At 44.6% G+C, this 19275-nt stretch overlaps 1 protein-coding gene across 1 annotated transcript; it reads left to right on the plus strand.

The window, feature by feature from the left end:
* Positions 1-27: 27 nt before the first annotated feature.
* GPR180 (G protein-coupled receptor 180) lies at positions 28-17895 on the plus strand. Its single transcript, XM_044286094.1, has 9 exons — positions 28-230; positions 731-889; positions 5649-5849; positions 9265-9445; positions 9530-9579; positions 13025-13182; positions 13951-14142; positions 14745-14822; positions 17124-17895. The coding sequence occupies exons 1-9, from the start codon at positions 98-100 to the stop codon at positions 17280-17282; spliced, it is 1311 nt and encodes a 436-aa protein (XP_044142029.1). The 5' UTR covers positions 28-97; the 3' UTR covers positions 17283-17895.
* Positions 17896-19275: the final 1380 nt, after the last annotated feature.

Below are 19275 nucleotides of genomic sequence, written 5' to 3' on the forward strand. Positions count from 1 at the left end.
TGATTGGACGCGCGGTGTGACGTCACGGCCCGCCCCATTGCCTCTGCAGATGTGGCGGCTGGCGCTGCACATGTCGCCGGGCAGGGTATAGGAGGAGATGCTGGGGCGGCTGCTGGCTTTGTTGTCGCTTCTTCCACTCACTGCATGGGCCAAAACTGTGCATGGCAGCTTTGACAGCGCCCTGGCGTGGCACAGCCGCGGGCAGCACATCTTCACCTTCCTATTTCATGGTGGGTACACGGTGGCAGCTGATGCTGTGCAGCTCCTGGGCCTAGTGCTGGGGTGACAGAGAGCAAAGGCGCTGCAAGTAGTGATGTAACCTACTGCGCCCTATCGCATGGTGTGAACATATGTTTACCTATAAACTGGTGTAGATGGGCAGCTCACTTACTAACAAGCCCTTAGTAATAAGCGGCAGGGAAGGGTTAATTTGCAGGGGGGTTATATAGTGCAGATCAATCTGATGACCCTACCACCACTCATCACTGCCATATTATTCCTGAGGGCGTTAGAGATCTCTAATAGACAACTGCTGGCAGTGCAATTCCAGAATATAAAGCCGTGTCAGTGTATACCTGTATGGAGGCATGTACTGAAAGTATCGGGGGATAATGCAGTTTACAGTTTGGGAAGGGTTAACATCAGCCTTGTATGACGGGACACTATAAGAAGGATACTGGTGTCCTATTATATATGTGCTATGAACGTCTTCCGTGTCTCCTGTGACTAGGGGAACAGGCTGTGCTGCGGGTCCGGATCAGCAATGTGGCGGCAGCGGTCGGGAAGGATGCTGCGCTGTGTCTGTATCAGGATGAAGAATGGATGAAGATGCACAGGAGCCTGGAGGAGTACAGCTGTCCTGAGAGACTGGCGCTGGCACAGATAACGAGTACGTATAGATATAGACCTCCAGGTGCTTTGTAAGGCCAAGGTCACATGATCAGGATTGGAGGAGGAATTAGCCCACGTTGTTGGAATGATGACAGTGCCAGCCTTGGATTCCTTGAAAAATTCAGGTTCAGAGAGTTCCTGAGTGTGAACATACCTTTAACAGTGCCACTTGTGAGTGATGGCCTGGCACGAGTCACAGATACAAGGAGGATGAGGCAGCAGTGTTCCCGCTCTCCCATGATGGCGTCCAATCCCATTTAAGGCTATCAATAAACCACTCCCAAACGTAATATTCCTGTGTATATGACACTTATAGGGTCTGTCTCATGCCGTAGGGCATATGGACATCATCGAAGGGAGTTGGGCCGGCTTCAGGGTTATGTGGGCCCCTGGGTGAAGGAGCTCACTGGGCCCCTTAGTGGTGGGTCACATGTGACATTAAGGGCACATAAGTGTGTCCCTTGCGGGAATCACGCTCCGTATGACAGAGGGATCGTGCTGCCTGGACTACAGAATCGCATGGCATTATCATGGTTGATAAGACTGTGCCTCTGTGGGACCTTCCTGACATAAAGCTGTCAGTGTGATTCTGTTACAGAAAGGTCAGGCAGAGGCACAGTGTTATCAATCATCATAATGATGTGCGCTTCCTAAGTCCAGAACACATGATCCCTCTCTCACACGGAGCGTGATTCCCACAAGGGACATGCTAGTGTGAAAGCACCCTAAAACTGTAAGTGTGCCAAAACCGAGACCGCAGTTTTATAATATGTACGACATCAAATAAGCACGACATAGTGGAGATAGTACATATAACAGCGACGTTTAGGCTGGGTTCACACCTGAGCGTTTTACAGCGCGTTCCTACGCGCTGTAAAACGCTCAACAGGCAAGAACCAATGATTCCCTATGGGAATGGTTCTCAACTGAGCGTTTTACAGCGCGTACGATCGCGCTGTAAAACGCCCGACGCCCCAAGAAGTACATGAGCTTCTTTGGGGCGTCTTGTCGCGTGTTCCCGTACATAGACTTCAGCGGGAACGCGTGACAATGGGCGTTCGCTTGTCTCTGTATGCGCGATTGCAAACGTCCGTACAATCGTGCATACAGAGCGCTCCATCACGAACGCTCAGGTGTGAACCCAGCCTTAGGGCCACAGAGCATTTTGGAATATTCGTGTATAATTCATCCCAGTGATGGAAAGGGGAAAATAAAGGAGCACCCAGCAAAGGCCTGAGAAGGAGAGGGTGCTGTTGTCACCTCCCAGCGAGCAGTGTTGTAGATTTCCCCTGTGTAATACAGTAATTAGAGCCGCTGATTGAAATAAATCAACCGACCATCTAACAGACGTATAGATGTCCTGACCAGAGGTCGCACCGCATTTTTTCCAGGTTATTAAAGTTACTCCTCTTACCATTTTTTTAGCAGTATTTTTAGCCGAGGAGGAGCACGAAAGCTGCAGTAATAAAAATACATAATGTTAAAAGGGGTTTTGCCATCACACACAATGGGGACAGATTGCTAGGATATGCCCCCATTGTCTGATACGGAGCTGGGAAAGAAGTGGAAGGCACACTGCGCATGCGCAGCCGCCCTCTCATTATTTATTTGGGTACGCCGAAAATAGCCGAACGCTGGCTTAGCTATTTCTGTCAGCCACATTGAATTGAATGGGAGCGGGGGCCGCGCATGCGCGGTGTTCTCCAATTCACTTGTATTGGAGGAGTGCTTGGTGATGGCCAGACCCCGGGGTCCTACAGCCACAACTCTCCCCGCTCCGTTCTCCTTGTAGGTGTGGGTCTCAGAGGTGGGACCCGCACTTATCATGGTAAATAACATCAGTGTCTTCCCTTCAGCTCCTCCACCATACAGTCCCATGTAAATAACATCAGTGTCTTCCCTTCAGCTCCTCCACCATACAGTCCCATGTAAATAACATCAGTGTCTTCCCTTCAGCTACTCCACCGTACAGTCCCATGTAAATAACATCAGTGTCTTCCCTTCAGCTCCTCCACCATACAGTCCCATGTAAATAACATCAGTGTCTAACCTTCAGCTCCTCCACCATACAGTCCCATGTAAATAACAGCCTTGCCTTTCCTCAAGTATATGGTGAATAAGCCCAGTATACTGTATGAGACCTCCCTCTACTTTATCACTCGTCTATAATTGCCTGCTCTGCATTCACTCCAGACCCATCTCAGGGACTTACAAACCCCAGACAGGCCAGCATTCACTAATGCCCACCAGGAGGCTGCTTACCCCGCCAGGCCACCACTCCGCTAGCAGCATTGAAGATCGCGGCACCGCTGGACGAGTCTCCCTCCACAGCTTTAGAGAGGTGCGCTGTATGGTCCAGCAGCTCAGCCAAACGGACCAATAGACAGCGTCCTCACAAATAACACAGCTCCTTGCTGTACAGAGCTTTGTTATTGGATGTTTCAAGCACCCGCAGTATTGCTGCGCCGCTGACAGCACGCATTGTGCTCATGAATGGCAGGGAAAAGTCTTAGCGCATTTTAATACGCCTCAGACTATTTTTAGAGAGTAAAATGTCCTGTATAGGTGACCCTTTCCTGACTGCAGGTGTTGGGGCAAAGAAAGGTTGGGCATGTTGGATTTCAGGTTGCCTGATCTTTTTGTGATAACTTTCCTCTGCCCCACATAGGACATAAGGTTTAGATGTAGGGCCTCAGCAGCACAATGTATCCGCATATACAGCGCTTTATGATGAAAATCAGCACTTTGTAGCCTACAAATAACAGACATAAAGTTACCAGGTTCCACCAGAAGTTACCATTGTCACCATGCATGTTACCATCATACTGTTACTGACCAAAACCCATTATACCAAGTCCAACATACACTATGCAATGGCCAAAAAATACCGCCAGACCATGACCACATACTACCACCACATAGTGACTGAATATCACCATACTGTTACTGAAAAAACACAATATACAAATTTTGCAAGTGCCCATATAGCAGTAAGTAGCAGTGCTACACAGCGCTCTGTAGACTGCTAGTAAAAATAAATAATGGCCTGGTCCTGAAAGGGTTAACCAATATGTAGCCCAGGATAACATTGTAAAACCTGGATGGGATTGTTCTGGAATAATAAGCCATTTCTATAACAGATACCTCAAATACATACAGAATATTTCATCTCAGAGTGCCGTCTTCTGTTGGGGTACTACTATCCTCAGGAGCCGTGCTATAGTAACCAGCTCCGGACTACTGACAGTGCGGGTTTGGGATGTCGGACCCCCGCCAATCAGATATTAATGACCCCAATATAAAAGGAGTGGACAACCCCTTTAAAGAGTTCCTTACGAAGTGAGGGATATGCGTCACATTCTGACCTCTAGGTGTTGATGGCTGGGTTGAGATACGGATTCATATCTGGGCCATCAATATATCAGGGTGGACAATTTAAAACATGTCCAAGTTCTGTCAGTGAAGAGCTGACGTTTTTCATTTTGCTCCTGTGTTTTCTGTGAATCTGTTCTTGTAGTTTTTTTTCTTGAGGATGTCATCAGTGTATCTAGCAACCATCAGTGAAAAATAGACCGTCCTTCAGTGTGGTTGAGTTTTTTCACAGACCCATTGACTTGAATGGGTCCTGCATGAAAAACGCATGATGCAATTTTTAATTTCACGCAAAACTGTTGTGGCTTGGGGGGGGATCATGCCCATATGCATAAACCCATTGATCATAATGGGTCAGTCTCATGAAAATCATTTATGTGCATGAGCCCCAAGCCAATTTGGCACTTGTTTCCAGCATGGAACTGGATAATCATGTGAAACTATACATCTTTCTTCATATTCGAATGGGTTTTCTGAGGCTCCAAAAAATGTACAGTAGGCAAAGGCAGGAAGTATCCCGAACCACTCTTCTGTCCGATTCTCCGCCGCTCAGGTCTCCCATTGCGGCCTTTCCTTCTGGACCCGCAGTGATAACATCCCTGACTACTCTGCCTGACTGATGAGACCATCGATTGGCTGCAGATATCACATGATGTAGTCGGGGGCATCATTGCTGCAGCATCGGAAACTGGTGGGGAGCACCAGAACGTCGACACAGGGATCGGACAAGAGGGCTTCTTGTGTTATTTTAGAACACTCTCTGTCTCTTCAAAATTTTATGGGGTCTCTGATAACTCCTTTAATATTAAAGGGGTTTTCAGGTCTTTAATATTGACAACTATCATAAATATCAGAGCTGTTTGAAGAGACCACAGTGCTCTGGTGAGCGCCGCAGCTTCCTCGCAGCACTGGAGACTGAAATAGGTCTGAGCTGTTTCTGGGCCATTTGACTAGTGTCGAGTCAACTTGTGTTTTAAGTTCTGCGTCTAAAGTTCGGCTTTGGGTTATCGAAGAATCCCGTTATGGATTCTAAATTCCGTTATGGTCCGTGGTAGCGGAATCCATAACGGGATTCTTCGATAACCTGAACTTTAGATGCCGAACTTAAAACACAAGTTCGCTCAACAGTACATTTGACCAATGACGGTAACGTCGCTGACCTAGGAAGGATACAAACAGCTGATCGGCCTGGCTACCAGTCCTGAGTTATCAATATCAAATATTCCTAAATGTGCTCTCCCGTACCAGTGATTGTCATACTCTTTCCCATCTGCTAATGTAGAACATTTGCAAATCCCCTACATCCCAGGGCTGCCAAATTAAAGGACTTTACTATAGCCACTAAATGAGAATGTCTGCTTATATGTTACACTTCTTATTTCCAGTTCCTTTGAACCAAACTGAATATAACTACACTCTGCCACAGATCATCTCTCCTGCGGCATGGTATGCCATATATGTGGACAAATACACCTGTCTCATGAGCTATGAGGACCCCAGGACAGACGAGATCACGTTTCAAGTCACTTTGCTGAATCCTGATGCAGCAGGGAATCCTTTTGATCATTTTGGGGCAGATGAGTCCGGTAAGTGTCGACATGCATTGGCTTTCTTATAACCTGTCATTTCTATGTGACGGACCAGTTTAGGATTTCTGACTTTAGTTGGGCGATACACAGAAAATACAGTAGCTTGTACCAGAGAATTTATACCTAATGTACTTTACCAGGCAAAAAAAAAACAGTGACTCTGGTCCAATATAATGAATTGTCCAATAACAAACACATTCCACGTTGTTAAAGGGGTTATCTAAGACTATAAAATGCTCCCCCATATGCCTGGCCCCTCACAGTGAATATACTTACCTGGCTCCCTGTACCGCTCCTTGTCCCACACTGCTGCTTCTCCCCGTGCGCGGATGAAAACATCCGGTGTCGGGGGGGGGAGCAGCCAATAGCAGAGACGGGGACAAGCCTCCCTAGCATCGCGGGTGACGCTAGGGAGGCTTGTCCCCTCACCGCCTGCCATTGGCTGCCCCCCCCCCCCCCCCCCCCCCCCCCCCCCGACACCAGATGTTTGCGCACGGGGAGAAGCAGCAACGGCAGTGCGGTACAGGGAGCCAGGTAAGTATATTCATTGTGAGGGGCCAGGCATATGGGGGAGCATTTTATAGTCTTGGATAACCCCTTTAAAATAAGCCTGTCATCTCCAAAATTGGTTACAAACTATATCTTTCTTGTGATAATCTGGTCCTCTAATCCTGAGAAATGCTTCTTTTTATAGTTATATAATGAATGAAGTTTTCATTGCAGCATTGCTCTGCCTAGGGCTGCAGTAAATGATTATTTTAGAAATCGAGTATTCTATCGATTCTATAGTAATCTAATAAGAAAACATGAATTAAGACTGTTTTAAAACTCATCCGTCCCCAACACCCTTCGTTCCCCCCTGTGTGATCAGCCCAAGTGCATCAGTTCTCCCCCCCCCCCCGGTGCCATCAGCTGCCCCCTCAGTCCTATCAGCTCCACTATCCCCCAGTGCCTTCAGCTCTTCCTCACCCCCAGTGCCTTCAGCTCTTCCTCACCCCCAGTGCCTTCAGCTCTTCCTCACCCCCAGTGCCTTCAGCTCTTCCTCACCCCCAGTGCCTTCAGCTCTTCCTCACCCCCAGTGCCTTCAGCTCTTCCTCACCCCCAGTGCCTTCAGCTTGCCCCCTAGTGCCAACTGCCACCAACTGCCCCCCAGTGCCACCATCTCCCCCTCCTAGCCATGTCCCCAGTGACAGTACTTACTTTTCTCCAAAGCTCCTCCATCTTCTTCTCTGCGCGCTGTACTGACGTCATGACCTCACACACCGTCGGGACATAGTGTGCGCTTACGTGCACTATGACCTGACGATGTGTCAGGAAGAAAGTGCAGCGGGCCGGCGGGTGACCACGGAGCGGTAAGTAATAGCAAGTGCTTCACTCCCGCTCCATGGTCACATGACACAAACGAATCCTTGATGCAAAAAAGTTGCATCAATGATTTTTTATTTTTTTTGTGTCGAATTACTCGATTAAATCGAGTAATCGTTTCAGCCCTAGCTCTGCCATTAAGGCCATCCAGATCTTGCCCGCTCTTGTATGATTTTAGAGCCGGTTGTGGTGACTCAGGGGATGACAGGTACCAAGTGGAGCTCCTTCCCCCTCCAGTTCACCAAAAACCTTATCTGCATAAAAATAAAAGGAAATATTTATCTGGATTAGAGGACCAGATTATCAAAAAGGTATAGTTATTGTAAAGGTCTCACTCCTACATGGTGGTGTGCTTACTTTAAAATAGATTTTGGAGGTGTCACACTACCTTTAAAAGGGATGAGGGGTGCTGTTTCACCTTGTGGAGACCACCACTTGACATGGCAGTCTTACAGGCATGGCTCCCTGAAATAGGTATGGTAATTATCTCTCCTCGAGAATGAAGGAAACGGTCTTTCTAAAGCCACTCATTGGTAGCTGCCCTATGAGTCAAGGGGAACCGGTCATCAACTTTATGCTGCCCACAGTGACAGCAGTGTAAAGTTGTGACAGACACGCTGATTTCAGCGGTCTGACATTTATGTAACACTGTTAGGTGGTTGTGGAGAACTTATGGTTTAACCCTTACAGAACATTCTGGAGAAGTCACAGAAAAGAGTCCAGCTTGTCCATGAGCTTCTGCTCACCCTGTCTTCTAGCCATACAGACTGCTGAGATCGGCATGCCTGTCACTACTCTATGCTGCCCTTAGTGAGGGCAGCCTAAAGGTGATGACAGATTCCCTTTAAAGAGCCTTGAAACATGACTAGAGATCCATCAATAAACTGCTTTTTTTGGTTCTTGTCCCTGTCGGTAAAGAGCAGGGTGCTGGCTGGTTAAGGCTACTTTCACATTAGTGTTCGGGGCTCCGCTTGTGAGTTCTGTTTGAAGGCTCTCAGAAGCGGCCCGAACTGATCCGTCCAGCCCTAATGCATTCTGAGTGGATGCGGATCCGCTTAGAATGCATCAGTCTGGCAGCGTTTGGCCTCCGCTCCGCTCAGCAGGCGGACACCCGAACTCTGCTTGCAGCGTTCAGGGGGCCGCCTGGCCGTGCGGAGGCAAATGGACCCGTCCAGAGTTACAATGGAAGTTAATGGGGGCGGATCCATTCAAAGGTGACACAATATGGTGCATTTTTTAAACGGATCCGTCCCCCTTGACTTTCAATGTAAAGTCTGGACAGATCTGTCTGAATACAAATTGTACTTAGACTTTTTTAGTAAAATATAATGCAGACGGTTCTGTCTGAACGGATACCATCGTTTGCATTATAGGAGCGGATCCGTCTGTACAAATACCAGACGGATCCACTCCGAACGCAAGTGTGAAAGTAGCCAGTGAGACGACTTACTGTTTCTCATTTTGGAGACCACCAGTAGGAGTAGGGAGTCTTGCAGGCAGTGCTCACTGGGAAAAGGTATGCAAATTAGTTCTCCAGTAGAAAGAGAACTTTCTGTTGGGGCCGTCGTAGGAGTCTCTCTCACAGGACCCCCATCTATGACCAAGAGTGGAGAGCCATTCAAGTCATTTTTGTATTACATGGAAGTAGTATAACATAGCTGCTAGAAGGAAGGTGTCTGTCTGCGCCGTCTTCTGAAAAAAGCTTCTCATGATCCAACCACTTTAATATGGTTTTTTGGGTATGCATATTAGAGAGTATATCAGTATTTGCCCATTTATCACGCATTCCCCATACCCGGTCCCAGTCACCTTATGAAATAACTCTTGTAACATCGCATTCCTGCGCTCACAAGACAGTCACATGACTGTGTCATTTCTTGGCTCAGCACATCTTTCTGTAAGGAGAAGAAGGTTCATTCATGGCCTTATATTCAGATTTTTCTATGGGCTCCTGGTCTGGATTGGTAAAATATACATGGTGATCATTACTTGTGACTATTGTCGTTACCATTATCATCCCAAAATATGTGTTTTTTCTCTTCTGCAGGTCTCCATGAGTTCTTTTTCCTGCTGGTGCTTGTGTATTTTGTGGCTGCTTGTATATACATCCAGGCCTTGTGGCAGACCATTAAGAAAGGTGGGCCCATGCACACTGTCCTCAAGGTGCTATCAAACGCACTATTGCTGCAGGTAGTATCTGCCTTGGCAAACTACCTACATTTCTCATGGTAAATATTCTATGTCATTTTTTTTTTAACTTAGTTTGCTGTGGTATTTATTATGTTGTATTTACATTCGTTCCTCTTTCTCAGGTATGCCAAAGATGGCAAAGGAGCCCCTTTCATTGGCAGTTTGGCAGAATGTGAGTATTATAATACTGGTAAAATGTTCAAAATCTTTGCCAATGTATTGAAAAGGAAAAGCTTAATAAAATAAGAAAGTGTAAAGGCCTGAAGACTTTCCAAATGCATTGTACAGTGTGTGTGTATATATATATATATATATATATATATATAAAACGGACAGCACTCCAGATAAAAGATAGTGGTGTTTATTCACCCATGTGGATGGCAACGTTTCAGCTCATACAAGAGCCTTTTTCAAGCACTTGAAAAAGGCTCTTGTATGAGCTGAAATGTTGCCATCCACATGGGTGAATAAACACCACTATCTTTTATCTGGAGTGCTGTCCGTTTTTCATCTATATTTGACGGGGTAAGCTGCTACATCCCTGGACCTAGCACCCTCCTTGTGTTTTTTCTGGTGCCGCCATCATTTTTCCTTTTCTTATATATATATATATATATATATATATATATATATATATATATATAAAGCGGTGGCAGCACCGTCCCTGATGCAAACTGGTGGGTGCAACAGCCCAACACGGATCAAGGCCAATCCAAAAATACAAAATAGAAAAAATGGGCAGCACTCCAAGTAGTAAAAAGACAGGAGCTTTCCTCAAGCAGTGTACAGAGACAAAATGCCAAGAATATATAGCAACATACTCATTCATTAAAATTGGCAAAACAAGTGCAATTAATTCATAATAATTCATAATAAATCTCACAAAATGTAAATATGACAATATAATTCATGTTGAATATAACCCCTATTGTATATATTTCCCTAATGATGTGTTCATAATTACATGTAGTGAAAGAAAAACTCCCATACAATATTAAACACAATAAAGATCGTGATCAATTTCATGTGAAAATAATAATCACTAAGTGCGAGGTGCTTACTAGGAGGCATTGCGAGCAGAGGATGGAGGAGGAGTAAGAGGGTGGCTGCCATCCAAGATACCGCATGTTGCTCGGCGTGTCTGGAGCATCTCTGCGCATGTCAGGATGACATCCATGAATCACTTCCGGTCATAGCGCGACTGCGCATTGTAACTCCGACACTGCGTCCACCATATTTAACGTCTGGTTCCCTCGTTAAATATGGTGGACACAGTGTCGGAGTTACAATGCGCAGTCGCGCTATGACCGGAAGTGATTCATGGATGTCATCCTGACATGCGCAGAGATGCTCCAGACACGCCGAGCAACATGCGGTATCTTGGATGGCAGCCACCCTCTTACTCCTCCTCCATCCTCTGCTCGCAATGCCTCCTAGTAAGCACCTCGCACTTAGTGATTATTATTTTCACATGAAATTGATCACGATCTTTATTGTGTTTAATATTGTATGGGAGTTTTTCTTTCACTACATGTAATTATGAACACATCATTAGGGAAATATATACAATAGGGGTTATATTCAACATGAATTATATTGTCATATTTACATTTTGTGAGATTTATTATTATGAATTGCACTTGTTTTGTTAAGTATTAATTATTATGAATTAATTGCACTTGTTTTGCCAATTTTAATAAATGAGTATGTTGCTATATATTCTTGGCATTTTGTCTCTGTACACTGCTTGAGGAAGGCTCCTGTCTAGAGCCGAAACGTCGCATGTCCCACTGGGGTAAATATAGACTTTTGTATTTTTTACTACTTGGAGTGCTGCCCATTTTTTCAAATATATATATATACAGACGTGGACAAAATTGTTGGTACCCTTTGGTCAATGAAAGAAAAAGTCACAATGGTCACAGAAATAACTTTAATCTGACAAAAGTAATAATAAATTAAAATTCTATAAATGTTAACCAATGAAAGTCAGACATTGTTTTTCAACCATGCTTCAACAGAATTATGTAAAAAAATAAACTCATGAAACAGGCATGGACAAAAATGATGGTACCCCTAACTTAATATTTTGTTGCGCAACCTTTTGAGGCAATCACTGCAATCAAACGCTTCCTGTAACTGTCAATGAGACATCTGCACCTCTCAGCAGGTATTTTGGCCCACTCCTCATGAGCAAACTGCTCCAGTTGTGTCCGGTTTGAAGGGTGCCTTTTCCAGACTGCATGTTTCAGCTCCTTCCAAAGATGCTCAATAGGATTGAGGTCAGGGCTCATAGAAGGCCACTTTAGAATAGTCCAATTTTTTCCTCTTAGCCATTCTTGGGTGTTTTTAGCGGTGTGTTTTGGGTCATTGTCCTGTTGCAAGACCCATGACCTGCGACTGAGACCAAGCTTTCTGACACTGGCTAGTACATTTCTCTCTAGAATTCCTTGATAGTCTTGAGATTTCATTGTACCCTGCACAGATTCAAGACACCCTGTGCCAGACGCAGCAAAGCAGCCCCAGAACATAACAGAGCCTCCTCCATGTTTCACAGTAGGGACAGTGTTCTTTTCTTGATATGCTTCATTTTTTCGTCTGTGAACATACAGCTGATGTGCCTTGGCAAAAACTTCGATTTTTGTCTCATCTGTCCACAGGACATTCTCCCAGAAGCTTTGTGGCTTGTCAACATGTAGTTTGGCATATTCCAGTCTTGCTTTTTTATGATTCGTTTTCAACAATGGTGTCCTCCTTGGTCGTCTCCCATGTAGTCCACTTTGGCTCAAACAACGACGGATGGTGCGATCTGACACTGATGTTCCTTGAGCATGAAGTTCACCTTGAATCTCTTTAGAAGTCTTTCTAGGCTCTTTTGTTACCATTCGGATTATCCGTCTCTTAGATTTGTCATCAATTTTCCTCCTGCGGCCACGTCCAGGGAGGTTGGCTACAGTCCCATGGATCTTAAACTTATGAATAATATGTGCAACTGTACTCACAGGAACATCTAGTTGCTTGGAGATGGTCTTATAGCCTTTACCTTTAACATGCTTGTCTATAATTTTCTTTCTGATCTCTTGAGACAGCTCTTTCCTTTGCTTCCTCTGGTCCATGTCGAGTGTGGTACACACCATATCACCAAACAACACAGTGATTACCTGGAGCCATATATATAGGCCCAATGGCTGATTACAAGGTTGTAGACACCTGTGATGCTAATTAGTGGACACACCTTGAATTAACATGTCCCTTTGGTCACATTATGTTCTGTGTTTTCTAGGGGTACCATCATTTTTGTCCATGCCTGTTTCATGAGTTTATTTTTTTACATAATTCTGTTGAAGCATGGTTGAAAAACAATGTCTGACTTTCATTGGTTAACATTTATAGAATTTTAATTTATTATTACTTTTGTCAGATTAAAGTTATTTCTGTGACCATTGTGACTTTTTCTTTCATTGACCAAAGGGTACCAACAATTTTGTCCACGTCTGTATATATATATATATATATATATATATATATATATATATATCACAATTTTACATATTTCCTATTAAGATGCCGAATACAACATAGCACCTCTTTCACGTCTTTCTATTTCTCTGTTCTAGTATGTGACATAGCCTCCGAGGTACAGATGTTATACTTGCTCCTCAGCCTGTGTGTAGGTTGGACTCTCAGCAGAATGAAGAAATCTCAGGGGAGGCCTCTTCAGTGGGATTCTACACCCACTTCTACAGGAATCGCTGTGATTGCTGTCATTGCTCAGGTCTGTGTGTTTGCCATATTACTTTAGACCAGGCATGCTCAACCTGGGGCCTCCAGCTGTTGTAAAACTACAACTCCCACAATACCCTGCTGTAAGCTGATAGCTGTAGGCTGTTCAGACATGCTGGGAGTTTTAGTTTTGCAACAGCTGGAGGGCCGCAGGTTGAGCATGCCTGCTTTAGACAGTCAACCCCTACAAAGTGATGGATGATTATTTGGTAATGTGCTGAAATCATATTTAATGGGGTTGTCAACTACTCTATTACAGAATTCTGTTTTAATACGATCCTGACCTCTGCAGTATTTAAGCAGTGTAACCTGCCTTGGGCGGTATTATTTGTGATGGAATGATTTATGCATTGTTCTTGTGACACACCCTAATGCTGTGTCACTTGACTAATGACCCCAGAGTTTTATAAAGGGCTTGTCTTGTGAAGACAAATTCGTTCTTCAATGTAGCTAGCCTGGCAATCCAATTTGATGGCTGCTTGAAGTTGCGGCCAGCCATATGTACCACTCCCGAGGAGATGCGTTACTACATGATGCCCATTGTAATGGTACATAATGGGTCCCCTCTGTGATCATTCAGAAGTATCCCAAGCGAGGCTTATGAAAGGGGGTCGTCCTAATGTGACCACGCCCTTTACGAGCCGTTGTCACAAGCAATAGAGGTTTTTCACCAACTGATATCTGTATGTAACAGAGCCTCCAGTCCACGTATGCTACAGGTGAAGTTATACATGTGTTATATGTGTGTGTTTTATTGCAGGTTATTTTACTTGTTTGGGAACAGTTTGAAGACACCAATCACCACAGTTATCATGCTCATCAAAGCTTGGCTGGCATACTCCTCATTGTCATGAAGGTTTGCTTGGCTGCATCATTGGCATGTGGTCTGTACCAGATTATCACAGTTGAGAGGAGCACAATGAAGCGACAGTTCTACATCACGTTTGCCAAGGTACGTGTCTCGCAATGAACCTTATGCTTCATGATTGGTTTGTTACCTTCGCATACAATACAGTTGTTTCTGGAAACTTACAGGCGACATTGCTTGGTGTCTTAGTCTACTTTCACACTCGCGCTTTGGCTTTCCGTTTGTGAGATCCGTTCAGGGCTCTCACAAGCAACGTTTTGGTGTCCGTCTGATGAAACTGAGCCAAACGGATCCGTTCTGACACACAATGTAAGTCAATGGGGACGGATCCGTTTTCACTGACACAATCTGGCACAATAGAAAATGGATCCCTCCTCCATTGACTTTCAGTGGTGTTCAAGACGGATCCGTCTTGGCTATGTAAAAGATAATACAAACGGATCTGTCCTGAACAGATGCAGACAGTTGTATTATCTGAACAGATCCGTCTATGAGTGTGAAAGTAGCCGAAGCCTGAAAAATTCCCGGTTTATGGCTGTGTAACATTAGTGTCGAAACTGGGATTACCACAATGCAAACTCAGTAGGAAGATGGTTGAGGTGGCCTTGCTGTTACTCTAGACTTGGAGTTTTATTCTGTAAGTATGGTGAGTTAGAACTGAATCAAATTGCTGTGTTTTTTTCCAGGGTTGTTTATTATGGTTCTTGTGCCACCCGTGTTTCGTTGCCCTCTCTTACTTGTTTAGAGAGTATCAAAGAGAAAAGGTAAGCACTGTTTTTTTGTCTTTGCTCATCTTAATGGGTACGTAGAATTTTAACAAACCTTTGAAGTGTCAGGAGAGACCCCCCCCACCAGTCGCTAAAACAAATGCAGTAGCACTTACCTAAGCCTTATGTCCCATTGTCTCTGTTTGCTTCTGCTTTGCCCTCCTCCAAGAGCATGGTGCCAAGGGCGTGGTGGGCAATGTACAACACTTGCTTAGATAGCTGAGCAGTGCCAGACCTAATAGAGAGGCACAGCACTCAGCTAAGCACTTCTACATAATAATTTTTGTGATTTGGTGGGGGCCTCAGCACCCAGACCTGCAGCGATCGATCGAAAGGATAGATCATCAGTAAGAAAAAAGTAAAGAACCCCTTTAAGTTTGGAATAATATTATAGAGATCATCAAGTTTAACCACAATTTGAGATTAAAAGTGTCACTGTACTTTAAAAAAAACCTTGACACATCATGGTGACATATCAAAAGTTTTTAACGGTAGGAGTCCCAGTATGGAGGCCCCCACAATTGCTAGAACGAGGAGAGAGCAGCACTCGCCTTTACTGTAGGTCACAGAATCGAGGTGGCCCCATGGACTTTCTCTTGAGTCTGTCTCCTGCCACGAGGAGAGAGAGCATGCTATGTGAGGGCTTCCCTCTCCTCGTTCCATCAGTTGGATGGGGTCTCAGCATTTGGACACCCACAGTTCAGAGCCTTTAATTTGTCGCTATAATGTATCAACAAGTTTTTTTTTTTTTGCAGAGTCACTTTAAAAACTGGTTTTAGGGAATTGTTGGGTGATGGACATTGTGGAGCCTCATTATATTTTTCCACTGTAAATTCACAAAGTGTCTCAGACACTGTGTGCATTAGGCTTCCTTCACACACTGATTTTGCTTTGGTACTTTGTTTTACTGTTTTCTGCATACTATTTGTTTTATTCTTCTAGAGAAGTGGATGAAAATCCACCTGAAAAAAAAAATCCATTGCTTTAACATGCTGCTTAGTACAAATGATCAGAAATGCAAAGTTCGCCCCCAAAGTGCAATAAAATGCATATGTGTTTTGCAATTTATAATTCCCATAGACGTTCAGCTAACATCTGGCGCACTTTTAAACTTTGTCCCAGATTTACTTGTGTCTGCACTTAAAATCTGTCTAGAAAGTGGCTCAGATTGGCACAATTCTAGTGCAGTTTGGTGTAACTTTCTACACTTGCTCAAAAAGAGCTGGTCTAAGCTTATTCTTAGGTTTAGTAAATCTGGGCCTTTGTATTTGCAGGAAAAATGTTGTCCAGATGTTTGCAAAGCACTAGATAATTTAGCAAAATACAATAACTTTGATTTGTTAGGGCAGGCTTGTGCCTCACCGGTCTTGATGGGTCCGCAGGAGGCGCAGTCCTTTTCATAAATGACATGTCTGCCAGAAGGAAATCTATGGCAGCTTGGAGCTGACGTAGATTTTCTGAGATTATTCACGCCAGAAACTGCTTACACTCCAACCTCGCCCCCTCCCCATTTAAAATAAAAATAAAATTGGTGAGGGTGGCATAAAATACCAGTTGCAACCAGAATAGTTGCCATAGCATTGAAAAGTCAAATCCCGTGGATTAGCAACTTTTCTATGTCAAAAACAAGCATAGGGGAATAATGAATTTCCCCCTACCACTGCATTTTTTTATTTATTTTTTATTCAGCATGCTGTAGTTATGGCTTTTTTCAGGCATTTTTCCCATAGACTTCATAGACTTCTCTATAGAAAAAAAATATATTGTGTGAAAATTGGACAAAAAAAACCACTTATGTTTCATGGACTTTCCGTGTGGCAAAACCACATCGTTGTGCAGTGGATGTGATTTAAAAAAAAAAAAGTGTCCACCCCAGAATCTGCACAGAACTTGACTCCGGGTGTGGATTGTAAATCCGCAGCAATTTTGTTTGCCGATATCGGCTTCAGATTTCACCGTGTACGGTACGGAGGGTGAAATCTGCAGTGTTTTGGCACAGAAATCCACATGGAGTTGTAATGGATAAGACCGCAATGCTATGTTACTTCAGCACAGTTTTCATCTTCCTCACTGCACTGTACTCATCTTCTACACCTACATTTGGAGACATGATTCTTGAAGCTAGGGCTGATCTACTCCTCTCCTATTTGGTTTATTAAAAGATGTGGTGAAGAACATAGGAAAGCTCCAAACACGTAGGACTGTATGCAGGCATAACCTAATGTAATAAATGCTGCCATTGTAAAATCTAAGCAGCCTGGCATCATCGCACTAACCGCCAGTGTTTTTCTTCATCAGGTGATCACTGTGGGAGTCATCCTGTCTCAATCTCTCTCCATGATTATACTTTATAGACTTTTCCTATCACATAGTCTTTATTGGGAGGTATCTTCTCTTTCATCTGTGACCCTTCCATTAACGGTATCATCAGGACACAAAAGTCGGTATTACTCTTGATGTCATCTGGATGCTAGGTTTTGGTCCAACACAGAGCCTGCAAGGATTCCTCCACCCTATGGGGAAGAAGTATACATAAGCCTGCCTCCTCGGTGCAGGCTGCTCACTTCTTCCAGGTTCCTGGATCTAACCTGGATGATTCTGCCCCTCCTAGAGGTGGTTGTGGCTGTAGGGGCAGGCATCTCTGAGGACACTACTTTGGGTCTCTCTAGTAAGAAGCAGCCAAGGACTCTGAACACTTGTGTACTGTACTGCTCCTTGTGTATTTCAAAAGCTAAACCTTTTTGGTGCGGATTTGTTTGCAGTAGTGGACTGATTTTTACCACTAAAGTAAATCTAGATGAAGGTGCGTTCTCATCTTTTTTTATATGTGCATGTTATAGAAATGTTTTATTTATACAACTTGTGACTATTGTATGTGCGATGTCTGAAACACTAATGTTACTGGGGCATAAAATGTTTTTTATTTTTTCGTACTGTATTATTGATTTTATCTCCACCACAAACAAATTCTGTAAGATTTCACTGCTTGTAGCAAATGTCCCCAACCACTTTCATTACCTCTGTCAAATAATGAGCTGAAAATACTCTAATAAACCAAGATTACAAGCTATGTAAAGTATCATTGTATACAGGTATGTGTGTCGTGCTGTGATAGAAGGGAATGATCTGCAGGTGGCGGTGTCCCTCCATCTGATACTGAAATCCTCCCCTGTGGGTGAAAGTAGTACATTAGATCTGTGTCCAAGGTAAGGTTGCACCGATACTTTACCCGGTTTGATATGATACCAGGATTGGCATTTTTGCTGTACTATGAAGCGCCATTGCACAACTTAGTATCAGTCACTATAAGTGGAGAAAGAGGGAGAGCGTCCCTACCTCCTCACTGACGCAGCAGGCCAGTGCCACCAATCTAAAAGCGTAGTGGCCCATTGGGGGAGTGTCAGGAAGGGAACGGAGAGGGGAGACTCACTGCTGTCCTCGCGGTACTAGATGCTGATAAGTTAAAGGGGTTTTCCGAGATATTCTTACTGATGACCTATCCTCAGAAAAGGTCATCAGTATCTGATCGGTGGGAGTCCGACTCCCAGGACCCCGCCAATCAGCCGTTTGAGAAAGAAGCGGCGCTCCTGTGAGCACTACGTCCTACGTCCGCTCTGTTTTTTCCTAGGCCAGTGACGTCACGTTTATCGGTCATGTGGCCTAGGGATGGGGCTGAGCACGATACTAAGCATAACCTCTATTCAATGTATGGCGCTGTGCTTGGTGAGCACAGAGAAAGCTGGGGCACTCACAGGAATGCCTTCTCAAAACAGCTGATCAGTGGGGGTGCTTGGTGTTGGACCTCCACCGATAAGATACTGATGACCTAGCCAGAGAATAAGTCATCAGTAAAAAATTCATCTCAGAAAACCCTTTTAAAGGACCTTTAAAAGTCTTTCTCGTTAATGTCATTGGGGGACACAGCACCATGGGTATACACCCAGCTACCACTAGGAGGCGACACTAGATATGAAAAAGGTTGGCACCGCCCAGGTGGGCTATCACCTCTCCAGAGACACTAGGCTATACTGTTTTAGTCTAGTGTCCATAAGAGGCAAACAAGACCTGCTTTTCTCCTGCAGGTCTTGCTGCAACTTTTTTTTCCTCTTCTCTTCAATTTACAGGTGCAGGTTTTATCGTGGAGGTCCACTTTAGTAGCACCCCCCTGCGGGCGCGTACCTTGGTACCTCGTCAGTCACCCAGTCCCCCATTACTGCATCCGCAGTGGAGTACCGGTAATCCCACTCTAGTGCGAGTTTACCGAACACTCCAGATGGTGAGTATGCTCCCTACCCTAGTTACGGACTCCTTCCCTCCCATCCATCCATACTCCATCGGGGTTCCCTTCATCGGCCTCCTAATTACTCTAGTTCCCGGCTTGTGCCTGGACTAGGCCACGCCAGTTCCCTCATTTTCCCTGCCATCCAGGGGTTCTATTGGATCATTTTTT

Source organism: Bufo gargarizans, chromosome 3 (genome assembly GCF_014858855.1).
Source record: "Bufo gargarizans isolate SCDJY-AF-19 chromosome 3, ASM1485885v1, whole genome shotgun sequence".
NCBI classification, from domain to species: domain Eukaryota; kingdom Metazoa; phylum Chordata; class Amphibia; order Anura; family Bufonidae; genus Bufo; species Bufo gargarizans.

Bases quoted from the DNA above. Each gene is read 5' to 3' on its own strand.
- GPR180 (XM_044286094.1), top strand. From the start codon at position 98: ATGCTGGGGCGGCTGCTGGCTTTGTTGTCGCTTCTTCCACTCACTGCA. The intron at 231-730 runs GTGGGTACACGG...TCCTGTGACTAG, and splicing joins CTTCACCTTCCTATTTCATG to GGGAACAGGCTGTGCTGCGG. The intron at 14,823-17,123 runs GTAAGCACTGTT...TTTCTTCATCAG, and splicing joins GAGAGTATCAAAGAGAAAAG to GTGATCACTGTGGGAGTCAT.